The 16833-nt window shown below is 46.2% G+C and overlaps 1 protein-coding gene across 1 annotated transcript in view; it reads right to left on the reverse strand.

Annotated features, from left to right (window-relative positions):
* The window catches only part of LOC135545485 (protocadherin Fat 2-like), an 83763-nt gene that overhangs the window by 24707 nt on the left and 42223 nt on the right, over positions 1-16833 (reverse strand). The window contains 4 exon segments of the mRNA XM_064973116.1: positions 11722-11865; positions 12087-12224; positions 12618-12829; positions 16183-16572. Coding sequence (XP_064829188.1) covers positions 11722-11865; positions 12087-12224; positions 12618-12829; positions 16183-16572 — 884 coding nt within the window.

Raw genomic sequence — 16833 nt, forward strand, 5'->3', positions numbered from 1 at the left:
AACCACTAGGCTACCTGCCGCCTCTACACTCTAACCACTAGGCTACCCTGCCACCCTCACACTCTAACCACTAGACTTTTACCTTGAAATGCTTAGTTACGAGCGTTTTAACCAGCAACGCAGAGTTTTTAAAAAGTATGAAAAAACAAGTCTCTTAATAATTGAATAACCATACAAGAAAGACACATGTTCAATAGAGTCACACTACTAGGTGGTGATGACAGAAAGGCTTTGAATAGAACCACAGGGCCTGTTGAGTTTAGTCCATAATAATGTCAGATTGATGAAAATAGTTGATTATATTCAACATGGTACATTTTCTAAGGTTCTACTATTTGAAATCTGAGGTTGAACCCTAGTCTGCCTGGAGTGCTCTAGTTGAATCCATTTACCATCAATAGGTATTTTAAAGGATTTTGAACCATGGCTTGAAAGAGTCTAACCACTAGGCTACCCTGCCGCCTCCACTACACACTAACCACTAGGACCCTGCCGGTGTATAGTCAGACTCTAGAACCACTAGGCTGTAGACACCTGATGGTATGTATAGTCCTCACACTCTAACCACTAGGCTACCCTGCCGCAGAAACACTCTACACTCTAACCACAGAGTGGAGGCTACCCTGCCGTCTCTACAGACTCTAACCACTAGGCTACCCTGCACAGAGTGTAGGTAGATGGTGTGTATAGTCTAACCACTAGGCTACAGACTCTGTAGACACACCCTCACAGACTCTGTAGAACCACTAGGCTACCCTGCCACCCTCACAGACTCTAACCACTAGGGTATGTATAGTCAGACTCTGTAGCACAGAGTGGAGGTAGATGGTGTCATAGTCAGACTCTAACAGACACTAGGTACCCTGTCACCCTCACACTCTAACCACTAGCTACCTGCCGCCTCTACACTCTAACCACTAGTAGATGACTACCCTGACCACCTCACATCTCTAACCACTAGGCTAGTCCCTGTCACACCTCACACTCTAACCTCTAGTGCTAGTCAGACTCTGTAGACAGACTGTACAGTCAGTCTCCACAGAAACCAGGTAGAGGTATAGTCCCTCCACAGACACACAGAGTCTACAGTCAGACTCTCTAACCACTAGGCTACCCTAGTCAGACTCTGTAGACACACTCTAACCACTAGGCTAGTCAGACTCCCTGCACAGAGTGGAGGTCTACACAGCCTCTAACCAGGTAGATGGTGTGTACAGCAGCCTCTACACTCTAACCACTAGGCTACCCTCAGACTCTACACTCTAACCACTGGAGGCTACCTGCCGCCTCTATGGTGTGTACTCTAACCACTAGTGCTATAGTCCTGCCACCCTCACATTCTAACCACTAGGCTACACTGTTGCCCTCACACTCTAACCACAGAGTGGAGGTAGATGGTGGCTAGTCCCTGAAACACGTATCTACAGACTCTAACCAGGTAGATGGGCTACAGTCAGACTCTGTAGACACACACTCTAGAACCACTAGGTCTACCCTGTACGCTCTACACTCTAACCACTAGGCTACAGAAACCAGTCAGTCTCCACAGAAACACTCACACTCTAGACCACTAGAGGCTCCACAGAAACACAGAGTGGAGGTAGATGGTGTGTCCACCTGTCAGCTCCACAGAAACACTAGAGTTAAATTGAGTAAATGTATAGTCAGACTCCTTGTTTTACAGACACAGAGTGGAGGTAGATTGTTTGATTGCCACATTGTGCTCCTAATTTAGTACATAGACACACAGAGTGGAGGTAGATGGTGTGTATAGTCAGACACTGACACACAGCAGTGGAGGTAGATTGGGTTCACAACAGAGTGGAGGTAGATGGTGTGATCAGCTCCACAGCCTCAATAAATTATAATGAAACACTGGAGTAGATTGTACAGTCAGTCTCCACAGAAACACAGAGTGGAGGTAGATGGTGTGTACAGTCAGTCTCCACAGAAACACAGAGTGGAGGTAGCTGTTGTATAGTCAGACTCTGTAGACACACAGAGTGGAGGTACAACAGGTAGACACACAGAGTGGAGGATGGTGTGTATAGTACTGTAGAAACACTGTACAGTCAGTCTCCACAGAAACACAGAGTGGAAATGCAGTCAGTTCCACAGAAACACAGAGTGGAGGTAGATTGTAGTCACACAGAAACACAGAGTGGAGGTAGAGTTTTTCCACAGAAACACAGAAAGGTAGAGTACAGTCAGTCTCCACAGAAAACAAGTATAGTCTTAGTGGAGGTAGATGGTGTGTATAGTCACTCGTACAGAAACACAAGACACATGTTCAATAGAGTCACACAGAGTGGAGGTAGATGGTGGTATAGTCATGACAGAGTGGAAATGGTGTTTGAAGTCAGAACAGAAACACAGAGGGAGGTAGATGGTGAGTTTAGTCACATAATAGATGGAGTCAGATTGATGAAAATACAGGTCTCCCAGAGTTGATTAGTGGAGGTAGATGGTGTTAGTCATTCAACATAATGGTCCACAGAAACACATTTTCACACAAACACAGAGTGGAAATACTATTTGAAATCTGAAATGGAGGTAGATGAACAGTTTGCTCTAGTCTGCCTGGAGTGAAACACAGATGGAGTGTAGATGGTGGTTTCCACAGTTGAATCCATTACAGAAACACAGGTAAACTCAATCAATCCCAGATGAAGATATTTTCCACAGAAACACAAGGATTTTGAACCATGGCTTGAAAGAGTCTCCACAGAAACACAGAGTGTAGATGGACACACAGAGTGGAGGTAGATGGTGTGTATAGTCAGACTCTGTAGACACACAGAGTGGAGGTAGATGGTGTGTACAGTCAGTCTCCACAGACACACAGAGTGGAGGTAGATGGTGTGTATAGTCAGAGTCAGTCTCCACAGACACACAGAGTGGAGGTAGATGGTGTGTACAGTCAGCTCTCCACAGACACACAGAGTGGAGGTAGATGGTGTGTAGTCAGTCAGACTCTGTCAGACACACAGAGTGGAGGTAGATGGTGTGTACAGTCACTCCACAGAAACACTCTGTAGAAACACAGAGTGGAGGTAGATGGTGTGTATAGTCAGACTCTGTAGACACACAGAGTGGAGGTAGATGGTGTGTATAGTCAGACTCTGTAGACACACAGAGTGGAGGTAGATGGTGTGTATAGTCAGACTCAGAAACACAGAGTGGAGGTAGATGGTGTGTATAGTCAGACACACAGAGTGGAGGTAGATGGTGTGTATAGTCAGAAACACTCTGTCAGACACACAGAGTGGAGGTAGATGGTGTGTACAGTCAGTCTCCACAGAAACACAGAGTGGAGGTAGATGGTGTGTATAGTCAGACTCTGTAGACACACAGAAACACAGAGTGGAGGTAGATGGTGTGTATAGTCAGACTGTAGACACACAGAGTGGAGGTAGATGGTGTGTATAGTCAGAAACACTCAGCCTCCACAGACACACAGAGTGGAGGTAGATGGTGTGGAGGTAGTCAGTCAGACTCCACAGACACACAGAGTGGAGGTAGATGGTGTGTACAGTCAGACTCTGTAGAAACACAGAGTGGAGGTAGATGGTGTGTACAGTCAGACTCTGTAGAAACACAGAGTGGAGGTAGATGGTGTGTATAGTCAGTCTCCACAGAAACACAGAGTGGAGGTAGATGGTGTGTACAGTCAGACTCTGTAGAAACACAGAGTGGAGGTAGATGGTGTGTATAGTCAGTCTCCACAGAAACACAGAGTGGAGGTAGATGGTGTGTACAGTCAGTCTCCACAGAAACACAGAGTGGAGGTAGATGGTGTGTACAGTCAGTCTCCACAGAAACACAGAGTGGAGGTAGATGGTGTGTATAGTCAGTCTCTGGAGGTAGAGACACACAGAGTGGAGGTAGATGGTGTGTACAGTCAGTCTCCACAGACACACAGAGTGGAGGTAGATGGTGTGTAGTCAGTCCACAGAAACACTCTGTCAGTCTCCACAGAAACACAGAGTGGAGGTAGATGGTGTGTATAGTCAGCCTCCACAGAAACACAGAGTGGAGGTAGATGGTGTGTACAGTCAGTCTGTAGACACACAGAGTGGAGGTAGATGGTGTGTACAGTCAGTCTCCACAGAAACACAGAGTGGAGGTAGATGGTGTGTACAGTCAGTCAGAGTGGAGGTAGATGGTGTGTATAGTCAGTCTCCACAGACACACAGAGTGGAGGTAGATGGTGTGTACAGTCAGTCTCCACAGAAACACAGAGTGGAGGTAGATGGTGTGTATAGTCAGTCTCTGTAGACACACAGAGTGGAGGTAGATGGTGATGGTACAGTCAGTCTCCACAGAAACACAGAGTGGAGGTAGACACACAGAGTGGAGGTAGATGGTGTGTATAGTCAGTCTCCACAGAAACACAGAGTGGAGGTAGATGGTGTGTACAGTCAGTCTCCACAGAAACACAGAGTGGAGGTAGATGGTGTGTATAGTCAGTCTCCACAGACACACAGAGTGGAGGTAGATGGTGTGTACAGTCAGTTTCTGTAGACACACAGAGTGGAGGTAGATGGTGTGTATAGTCAGACTCCACAGACACAGAGTGGAGGTAGATGGTGTGTAGTCAGTCACAGACACACTCTGTAGACACAGAGTGGAGGTAGATGGTGTGTATAGTCAGTCTCCACAGAAACACAGAGTGGAGGTAGATGGTGTGTACAGTCAGTCTCCACAGAAACACAGAGTGGAGGTAGATGGTGTGTACAGTCAGTCTCCACAGAAACACAGAGTGGAGGTAGATGGTGTGTACAGTCAGTCTCCACAGAAACACAGAGTGGAGGTAGATGGTGTGTATAGTCAGTCTCCACAGACACACAGAGTGGAGGTAGATGGTGTGTATAGTCAGTCTCCACAGAAACACAGAGTGGAGGTAGATGGTGTGTACAGTCAGTCTCCACAGAAACACAGAGTGGAGGTAGATGGTGTGTACAGTCAGTCTCCACAGAAACACAGAGTGGAGGTAGATGGTGTGTATAGTCAGTCTCCACAGAAACACAGAGTGGAGGTAGATGGTGTGTATAGTCAGTCTCCACAGAAACACAGAGTGGAGTGGAGATGGTGTGTATAGTCAGTCTCCACAGAAACACAGAGTGGAGGTAGATGGTGTGTACAGTCAGTCTCCACAGAAACACAGAGTGGAGGTAGATGGTGTGTAGTCAGTCAGAAACTACAGTCAGTCTCACAAACACAGAGTGGAGGTAGATGGTGTGTATAGTCAGTCTCCACAGAAACACAGAGTGGAGGTAGATGGTGTGTACAGTCAGTCTCCACAGAAACACAGAGTGGAGGTAGATGGTGTGTACAGTCAGTCTCCACAGAAACACAGAGTGGAGGTAGATGGTGTGTATAGTCAGTCTCCACAGAAACACAGAGTGGAGGTAGATGGTGTGTACAGTCAGTCTCCACAGAAACACAGAGTGGAGGTAGATGGTGTGTATAGTCAGTCTCCACAGAAACACAGAGTGGAGGTAGATGGTGTGTACAGTCAGTCTCCACAGAAACACAGAGTGGAGGTAGATGGTGTGTACAGTCAGTCTCCACAGAAACACAGAGTGGAGGTAGATGGTGTGTACAGTCAGTCTCTACAGAAACACAGAGTGGAGGTAGATGGTGTGTACAGTCAGACTCTGTAGAAACACAGAGTGGAGGTAGATGGTGTGTATAGTCAGTCTCCACAGAAACACAGAGTGGAGTACAGTAGATGGATGTGTACAGTCAGACTCTGTAGAAACACAGAGTGGAGGTAGATGGTGTGTATAGTCAGTCTCCACAGAAACACAGAGTGGAGGTAGATGGTGTGTACAGTCAGTCTCCACAGAAACACAGAGTGGAGGTAGATGGTGTGTATAGTCAGTCTCCACAGAAACACAGAGTGGAGGTAGATGGTGTGTATAGTCAGTCTCCACAGAAACACAGAGTGGAGGTAGATGGTGTGTATAGTCAGTCTCCACAGAAACACAGAGTGGAGGTAGAGTACAGTCTCCACAGAAACACAGAGTGGAGGTAGATAGTCAGTCTCCACAGACACACAGAGTGGAGTCAGTCTCCACAGAAACACAGAGTGGAGGTAGATGGTGTGTATAGTCAGTCTCCACAGACACACAGAGTGGAGGTAGATGGTGTGTATAGTCAGTCTCCACAGAAACACAGAGTGGAGGTAGATGGTGTGTACAGTCAGTCTCCACAGAAACACAGAGTGGAGGTAGATGGTGTGTATAGTCAGTCTCCACAGACACACAGAGTGGAGGTAGATGGTGTGTATAGTCAGTCTCCACAGACACACAGAGTGGAGGTAGATGGTGTGTACAGTCAGTCTCCACAGAAACACAGAGTGGAGGTAGATGGTGTGTATAGTCAGTCTCCACAGAAACACAGAGTGGAGGTAGATGGTGTGTATAGTCAGTCTCCACAGAAACACAGAGTGGAGGTAGATGGTGTGTATAGTCAGTCTCCACAGAAACACAGAGTGGAGGTAGATGGTGTGTATAGTCAGTCTCCACAGAAACACAGAGTGGAGGTAGATGGTGTGTATAGTCAGTCTCCACAGAAACACAGAGTGGAGGTAGATGGTGTGTACAGTCAGTCTCCACAGAAACACAGAGTGGAGGTAGATGGTGTGTACAGTCAGTCTGTAGACACACAGAGTGGAGGTAGATGGTGTGTACAGTCAGTCTCCACAGAAACACAGAGTGGAGGTCAGTCTCCACAGAAACATGGTGTGTACAGTCAGTCTCCACAGAAACACAGAGTGGAGGTAGATGGTGTGTACAGTCAGTCTCTGTAGACACACAGAGTGGAGGTAGATGGTGTGTACAGTCAGTCTCCACAGAAACACAGAGTGGAGGTAGATGGTGTGTACAGTCAGTCTCAGAAACACAGAGTGGAGTAAACACAGAGTGGAGGTAGATGGTGTGTACAGTCAGTCTCCACAGAAACACAGAGTGGAGGTAGATGGTGTGTACAGTCAGTCTCCACAGAAACACAGAGTGGAGGTAGATGGTGTGTATAGTCAGTCTCCACAGAAACACAGAGTGGAGGTAGATGGTGTGTATAGTCAGTCTCCACAGAAACACAGAGTGGAGGTAGAGTACAGTCAGTCTCCACAGAAACACAGAGTGGAGGTAGATGGTGTGTATAGTCAGTCTCCACAGAAACACAGAGTGGAGGTAGATGGTGTGTATAGTCAGAAACACTGAGTCTCTGTAGACACACAGAGTGGAGGTAGATGGTGTGTAGTCAGTCAGTCTCCACAGAAACACAGAGTGGAGGTAGATGGTGTGTATAGTCAGTCTCCACAGAAACACAGAGTGGAGGTAGATGGTGTGTACAGTCAGTCTCCACAGAAACACAGAGTGGAGGTAGATGGTGTGTATAGTCAGTCTCCACAGAAACACAGAGTGGAGGTAGATGGTGTGTATCAGTCAGTCTCCACAGAAACACAGAGTGGAGGTAGATGGTGTGTATAGTCAGTCTCCACAGACAGAAACACAGAGTGGAGGTAGATGGTGTGTACAGTCAGTCTCCACAGAAACACAGAGTGGAGGTAGATGGTGTGTGGAGGTAGAGTCAGTCAGTCTCCACAGAAACACAGAGTGGAGGTAGATGGTGTGTATAGTCAGTCTCCACAGAAACACAGAGTGGAGGTAGATGGTGTGTATAGTCAGTCTCTGTAGACACACAGAGTGGAGGTAGATGGTGTGTACAGTCAGTCTCCACAGACACACAGAGTGGAGGTAGATGGTGTGTATAGTCAGTCTCCACAGACACACAGAGTGGAGGTAGATGGTGTGTACAGTCAGTCTCCACAGAAACACAGAGTGGAGGTAGATGGTGTGTATAGTCAGTCTCCACAGAAACACAGAGTGGAGGTAGATGGTGTGTATAGTCAGTCTCCACAGAAACACAGAGTGGAGGTAGATGGTGTGTACAGTCAGTCTCCACAGAAACACAGAGTGGAGGTAGATGGTGTGTATAGTCAGTCTCCACAGAAACACAGAGTGGAGGTAGATGGTGTGTATAGTCAGTCTCCAGACACACAGAGTGGAGGTAGATGGTGTGTATAGTCAGTCTCCACAGAAACACAGAGTGGAGTCAGTCTCCACAGAAACACAGATGGAGGTAGATGGTGTGTATAGTCAGTCTCCACAGAAACACAGAGTGGAGGTAGATGGTGTGTATAGTCAGTCTCCACAGAAACACAGAGTGGAGGTAGATGGTGTGTACAGTCAGTCTCCACAGACACACAGAGTGGAGGTAGATGGTGTGTATAGTCAGTCTCCACAGAAACACAGAGTGGAGGTAGATGGTGTGTACAGTCAGTCTCCACAGAAACACAGAGTGGAGGTAGAGTCAGTCAGTCTCCACAGAAACACAGAGTGGAGGTAGATGGTGTGTATAGTCAGTCTGTCTCCACAGAAACACAGAGTGGAGGTAGATGGTGTGTACAGTCAGTCTCCACAGACACACAGAGTGGAGGTAGATGGTGTGTCAGTCAGTCACAGAAACACAGAGTGGAGGTAGATGGTGTGTACAGTCAGTCTCCACAGACACACAGAGTGGAGGTAGATGGTGTGTACAGTCAGTCTCCACAGAAACACACAGAGTGGAGGTAGATGGTGTGTATAGTCAGTCTGTAGACACACAGAGTGGAGGTAGATGGTGTGTATAGTCAGTCTCCACAGAAACACAGAGTGGAGGTAGATGGTGTGTACAGTCAGTCTCCACAGACACACAGAGTGGAGGTAGATGGTGTGTATAGTCAGTCTCCACAGAAACACAGAGTGGAGGTAGATGGTGTGTATAGTCAGTCTCCACAGAAACACAGAGTGGAGGTAGATGGTGTGTATAGTCAGTCTCCACAGACACACAGAGTGGAGGTAGATGGTGTGTATAGTCAGTCTCTGTAGTCTCCACAGAAACACAGAGTGGAGGTAGATGGTGTCTGTAGACACACAGAGTAGTCAGTCTGTAGACACAGAAACACAGAGTGGAGGTAGATGGTGTGTATAGTCAGTCTCCACAGACACACAGAGTGGAGGTAGATGGTGTGTATAGTCAGTCTCACAGACACACAGAGTGGAGGTAGATGGTGTGTATAGTCAGTCTCTGTAGACACACAGAGTGGAGGTAGATGGTGTGTATAGTCAGTCTCCACAGAAACACAGAGTGGAGGTAGATGGTGTGTGGAGGTAGAGTCAGTCTCCACAGAAACACAGAGTGGAGGTAGATGTAGATGGTGTGTATAGTCAGTCTGTAGAAACACAGAGTGGGTGTGTAGTCAGTCTCCACAGAAACACAGAGTGGAGGGATGGTGTGTATAGTCAGTCACAGAAACACAGAGTGGAGGTAGAGAAACACAGAGTGGAGGTAGATGGTGTGTATAGTCAGTCTCACAGACACACAGAGTGGAGGTAGATGGTGTGTATAGTCAGTCTCTGTAGACACACAGAGTGGAGGTAGATGGTGTGTATAGTCAGTCTCTGTAGACACACAGAGTGGAGGTAGATGGTGTGTATAGTCAGTCTGTAGACACACAGAGTGGAGGTAGATGGTGTGTATAGTCAGTCTGTAGACACACAGAGTGGAGGTAGATGGTGTGTATAGTCAGTCTGTAGACACACAGAGTGGAGGTAGACACACAGATGGTGTGTATAGTCAGTCTGTAGACACACAGAGTGGAGGTAGATGGTGTGTATAGTCAGTCTGTAGACACACAGAGTGGAGGTAGATGGTGTGTATAGTCAGTCTGTAGACACACAGAGTGGAGGTAGATGGTGTGTATAGTCAGTCTGTAGACACACAGAGTGGAGGTAGATGGTGTGTATAGTCAGTCTGTAGACACACAGAGTGGAGGTAGATGGTGTGTATAGTCAGTCTGTAGACACACAGAGTGGAGGTAGATGGTGTGTATAGTCAGTCTGTAGACACACAGAGTGGAGGTAGATGGTGTGTACAGTCAGTCTCCACAGACACACAGAGTGGAGGTAGATGGTGTGTATAGTCAGTCTGTAGACACACAGAGTGGAGGTAGATGGTGTGTACTGTCAGTCTGTAGACACACAGAGTGGAGGTAGATGGTGTGTATAGTCAGTCTGTAGACACACAGAGTGGAGGTAGATGGTGTGTACAGTCAGCCGGAGAGGAAAAGCATAGAGCTGATTTCATACTGTAGCTGAATGAAACACGTATTGACGAGAGTCACACACCCTCAGTTTGAGGGGGCTGGAAAACAGCCACAGCAACGGGTGTGACTGAAATAGCCAAATTGGTTTTATACACCTGACTGACAACCATCCTCCAACCACTTATCCTCTCTTAAATGGAATCCCACCGAGAGGCAACAATGACATACAAGTTACGTTGCTACGTTACTAATAAGAAAGTGTGTGTAACGTGGTGGAAGTCAATGAGTAGCTGTAGGACAGCAGGTAGAATTTACAAACAAATGATCAATACGGTCTCTGTCTGCACTTTCCACACCGGATGCTAATTGATAGCCTAGCCCATTGTCTATTCCTGGTCGGTGAAACTCTCTTTAGTTTCAACGGTTGTGAATGCCTATGTGGCTAATGATGCTAACTGATAGCCTAGCCCATTGTCTATTCGTGGTCGGTGAAACTCTCTTTAGTTTCAACGGTTGTGAAAGCCTATGTGGCTAATGATGCTAACTGATAGCCTAGCCCATTGTCTATTCGTGGTCGGTGAAACTCTCTTTAGTTTCAACGGTTGTGAATGCCTATGTGGCTAATGATGCTAACTGATAGCCTAGCCCATTGTCTATTCCTGGTCGGTGAAACTCTCTTTAGTTTCAACGGTTGTGAAAGCCTATGTGGCTAATGATGCTAACTGATAGCCTAGCCCATTGTCTATTCCTGGTCGGTGAAACTCTCTTTAGTTTCAACGGTTGTGAAAGCCTATGTGGCTAATGATGCTAACTGATAGCCTAGCCCATTGTCTATTCCTGGTTGGTGAAACTCTCTTTAGTTTCAACGGTTGTGAATGCCTATGTGGCTAATGTAGCCCACGCACATTTTCTCTTAATAAGACCATCTCATCCTCAAAAGTCTTGTGAATGTACTATTGTATTTGCCTGTGTTGAGTACAGAAGTTAATTTTGACCTGTGGAGACTCAACCTCAATAACGGTGTTGTATCCCTTCCCTCTATAGCGTATCTGTTAACTACCTCATTATCTCGTAAAACATTTTAAATCATTATTTGTAGTATTGAGTTTATTGGGTTCTTGATGTCTCAGAGCTTAACAACGTTTCAGAATGCCAACATGGTAATTGACTGTTGATTAAGATTGTGGATATAGGATTAACGGTTAATGGTGACTACTGATGAAGTTCATTCAAGGGTCTCTCTAACCCTTAATAGTGCCCCTGGCATAAACAAATTCATCAAATATAATAAATCAGATCAATTCATTATTTCAGTAATTAATCAATAGATGGCACACGCCTGATTGGTTCTTCAGAGGGAGAGAGAGGGAAACTGTGTGTGTGTGTGCCTGTGTGTGTGTGTGCGTGTGCCTGTGTGTGTGTGTGTGTGTGTGTGTGTGTGTGTGTGTGTGTGTGTGTGTGTGTGTGTGTGTGTGTGCGTGTGCCTGTGTGTGTCTATATATATGTGTGTGTGTTTGTGCGTGCGTGCGTGTGTGTGAAAAGGGTAAGTGGCCTGTGTAGGGTACCTGAAGGACCAGGTTGTGTTTAATCTGGGAGAAGACAGGTGGGTTGTCGTTGACATCGGACACGGTCAAGGTCACTTGGACCGCGGTAGACAGAGGAGGGTCTCCCTCATCGGCTGCTTGGACCGTCAGAGAGTAGTGAGTGATCTGGGACAGGGAGAGAGACCAGTTAGATACAGGATATCAGGGTTCTACGACTTCCTTGACTTCTTTCTCTTAGCTTTCTCTTAACTCCTAGGAGAGCAAAGGGCTTCAACAGTTCATCTCCAGGGAACCCTGTTCTGAGTAGTTTCTTTCCAACTTTATTCCAGGTGATCCCTTCCCCATATAAAAGCACAAACTACCCCCCCACACACACTCCTCCTCACCTCCTCTCTGTCCAGCGTGGCCCTGACTATGACCTCTCCACTGCGAGGGTCGATGCTGAACTGCCCCTGAGGGTCTCCACTGGAGATTGAATAGTGGATGAGGTTGTTCAACGGCCCATCCAGGTCGATGGCTGTCACCTTGGAGTGGGGGAAGGAGGGGAAAGGGGGAGAGGAGAGGAGAGGGGGTTGGGAGGAGAGGGGGTTGAGAAGAGAGGGGGTTGAGATGAGAGGGGGTTGAGATGAGAGGGGGTTGAGATGAGAGGGGTTGGGAGGAGAGGGGGTTGGGAGGAGAGGGGGTTGGGAGGAGAGGGGGTTGGGAGTAGAGGGGGTTGAGAAGAGAGGGGGTTGGGAGGAGAGGGGGTTGAGATGAGAGGGGTTTGAGAAGAGAGGGGGTTGGGAGGAGAGGGGGTAGAGAGGAGAGGGGGTTGAGAGAAGAGGGGGTAGAGAGGAGAGGAAACAGTAAGCTTGAGCACATTGAATTGTGTACTACAATCACTGGTTTCTAAAGTGACAGTTGAGAGGGAAAACTACCTGCATCACCACATCGCCAGGCGACAGGTCCTCTGAGACGTCAGCACTGTAGTCTCGCTGTGCGAACACGGGCGTGTTGTCATTGACATCCGTGATGTTGATAATCACCATGGTGATGTCGCTCAGAGTCGACTTGCCTCTCGTCCCCTCCAATGACAGGTAGTATTCACGACACCGCTCAAAGTCTAAAGAGCCATTCACAGCCAGAACACCTGAAAAACACACAACACAAACTCTATTCATTTAACTGACAGCTGTGTTTTAACTTGGTCTTGTGCACACTAACACAGTCCTGGGTTGACGTGTGGGTTTTGAGTATATGTTCTAAGCCTTCAAAAACAATAGGACAAATTACAGCGATTTACAAAGATTACCACAGTAACAATATATTCAATTCATCTTGTGGTGCTCTTTTATTAAAAACTAAAATGCTGACATGTTTCCACCTGGTGTTTTTTTTTTGACAGCGCTCTTTCAATATCTCTCCCCCCCTCTCTCTCTCTCTCACGCCCCCCCCTCTCTCTCTCCCCCCTCTCCTTCACTTCCCCCATCTCTCTCACACCCCCTCTCTTAATCTCCCACTACTCCCTCCTCTCCCTCACTTCCTTCATCTCCTTCCTTCCTTCCATCTCTTTATCTCTATCTCTCTGCATTTAAATGGGGCAGAGAGAGAGAGAGAGTTCCTGGGTTCCTTGGCCGTCTGCCAGTCTGGTTTACACACTTCATAAACACAAGACAAGATGACAACATAACAACAGACATAACTGCCACCTACGTTCCTCTTACAACCAAACCAGGTTTCAACATGTGCAATTATATCACACAGGTACAATTCTCTGTTTGCTGAGCTAGTTAAAGACTTCTAGAGCTGACCCTTGTTCAACAGAGTAGCTAGGATATTGTCCTTCATCTGTGATCAGTAAATCACAGACAGACAGACAGACAGGCAGGCAGGCAGGCAGGCAGGTAGGTAGGTACCGGACGCCTCAGTGCTATTTGCCTTTAAAATTTTTTTTTTTTAGAATTTTTAAAACAATACAAAACATCCATAGACAAATGGCAACATACAGACGGTCACCAACATCCACAACATCACCCCTGCCCAGACCCACCTGCTCACACATCTGTTTTTCTCTCTCTCTGTTTTTCTCTCTCTCATACTCCCTCCTACACACATCTCCAGCGCCCGCATCTCTCTCTGCCACATGGCCTCAACCTGCACCATTTTGTTTCTCTCCGTCGCCCCACGCACTTTCAACATTTAGATAAACTATTTTTCAAACTAAAGAAAACAACCTAATGTACTATGTCATACTGCAGGGCTCTGCTCTGAAGTACAACAACAAAGAGAATCATGAATTCAAACTCATTCAAACCTCTAAACTTTCGCTTTCATGTGACTAGCTAAGACCAAAGTAAAAAAGAAAAGAAGATTAAGCTTCCACGTCTGTCTCCATTGATGCAACATCTAATACATAACATTAAGCTTCCACGTCTGTCTCCATTAATGCAACATCTAATACATAACATTAAGCTTCCACGTCTGTCTCCATTGATGCAACATCTAATACATAACATTAAGCTTCCACGTCTGTCTCCATTAATGCAACATCTAATACATAACATTAAGCTTCCACGTCTGTCTCCATTGATGCAACATCTAATACATAACATTAAGCTTCCACGTCTGTCTCCATTGATGCAACATATAATACATAACATTAAGCTTCCATGTCTGTCTCCATTGATACAACATATAATACATAACATTAAGCTTCCATGTCTGTCTCCATAGATACAACATCTAATACATAACATTAAGCTTCCATGTCTGTCTCCATAGATACAACATCTAATACATAACATTAAGCTTCCACGTCTGTCTCCATAGATACAACATCTAATACATAACATTAAGCTTCCATGTCTGTCTCCATAGATACAACATCTAATACATAACATTAAGCTTCCATGTCTGTCTCCATAGATACAACATCTAATACATAACATTAAGCTTCCATGTCTGTCTCCATAGATACAACATCTAATACATAACATTAAGCTTCCACGTCTGTCTCCATAGATACAACATATAATACATAACATTAAGCTTCCATGTTTGTCTCCATAGATACGACATAACTACAAATGCCACTTCTTTACTTTGACACATGTAGCAATGATAACAAAACAACTGTGTGGTGCGATAATGGAACTATATACACAAATTGATTAAGTTGCTGACAAGCCCGGAGATAGTTTTTTCACTCAGTCCAACCAACCTCTATGAGACTCCTTGCCCTGCTACAGGTAGATCAAACCAGGGAGGATTTGTAATGAATGGGACACCAAGAGAAGTCAGGGAGAAAACAGTAGGTACGGTATATAGGTGCATGTCAGTGCTGGACCAGGCAGTATGATACCGTACTGACTATGTTATACTCCTCCAGAGTAGCTGGTTGCTGTACAGTGGATATCAGCAGAACCTTTACAAAATCTATCAAAAGTACACCGGCAGTGACAATGTACTTTCAATCACTTCTCTGCCTCGCTGTGCAATGCTGCTCCGATATCTGACTTCTGAGTGGCAATAGAAAGCAGACTTATCTCTGCCAAAACATTCAAGAAATGGTACTTTATTGCAGTCAGCACGACCAGGTGAATGGGTATTTGCTTTTACCCTTTAGCGTTGCATCAACCTCATAAATGGGCTTCTCTGCCTGCTCCCAGTTCTTTCTTGCTGATGTTGGTGTATATTCTAGGGTTCAAAACAACCGTTGGGTGGGATGATTACTCTTGGGATGGAACTATACACAACCCAGCTACTGAATGGTTTGACAACTAAAACAGAGATTGGTTGGCGCTTCATAAATATGTGAATTTGCACAAATGAACTCAAATAAACTTTATGAAACCTTACGGAATCTCATGGAATCTCACAGAACCTTACTGACCCATGGGACTCAAGGAAGTAACGGAACAGAACCTTACTGACCCATGGGACTCAAGGAAGTAACGGAACAGAACCTTACTGACCCATGGAATTCAAGGAAGTAACGGAACAGAACCTTACTGACCCATGGAATTCAAGGAAGTAACGGAACAGAACCTTACTGACCCATGGAACTCAAGGAAGTAATGGAACAGAACCTTACTGACCCATGGAACTCAAGGAAGTAACGGAACAGAACCTTACTGACCCATGGGACTCAAGGAAGTAACGGAACAGAACCTTACTGACCCATGGAACTCAAGGAAGTAACGGAACAGAACCTTACTGACCCATGGGACTCAAGGAAGTAACGGAACAGAACCTTACTGACCCATGGAACTCAAGGAAGTAACGGAACAGAACCTTACTGACCCATGGAACTCAAGGAAGTAACGGAACAGAACCTTACTGACCCATGGAACTCAAGGAAGTAACGGAACAGAACCTTACTGACCCATGGAACTCAAGGAAGTAACGGAACAGAACCTTACTGACCCATGGAATTCAAGGAAGTAACGGAACAGAATGTTACTGACCCATGGAACTCAAGGAAGTAACGGAACAGAACCTTACCAGTTGCCGGGTGCAGGTAGAACCTTCCCCCCTCGTTGCCAGAGACGATGGAGTAGACAATGGGTTCCGTCTCGGTCCCGTCTCTAGTGAGGGCAGAGACGCTGATGACCTCTGTTCCTACCAAGGTGGATTCTGGGATCTGGGCGGAGTACTCCTGGCTCAGGAACACCGGCTGGTAGTCGCTCAGGTCGACAACGTGCACCGTAACTGTGGCAACGGAGTACAGTTGTCGGGGAAGCCCCCGGTCTGTGGCTTTGACCTTGAGTTCAAAGGTTGACCGTGTGTTTTCAGCCAGCGACCTCTCCAGGCGCAGGATACCGGAGAACTCTTCCAATGAGAAGTGTCCGCTGTTGTCCTCAAGTAGAGAATACTTCACCTCAGAGTTTATACCTGCAGAAGGAGAGGAGAGAATAGGAGTCAGTCTGGTAGTTCTGAGCAGAGACTATTTCATATAGAGACATGATACTATCTAGCTACTATTATCTCTATGACATTTCACCTCAGAGATCATATCTGCCGGAGGAGAATAGGAATTAACAGTCTGGTTGGTTTGGAACAACGAATTTGGGTTTCTTCCAAAGTATGCTAGGGGTTAATGGCCTTATCAAAGCTGTATCAAAACAATATGCATCGGGCAATTATGAAGAACAA

This window comes from Oncorhynchus masou, chromosome 9, assembly GCF_036934945.1.
Source record: "Oncorhynchus masou masou isolate Uvic2021 chromosome 9, UVic_Omas_1.1, whole genome shotgun sequence".
Lineage (NCBI taxonomy): Eukaryota > Metazoa > Chordata > Actinopteri > Salmoniformes > Salmonidae > Oncorhynchus > Oncorhynchus masou.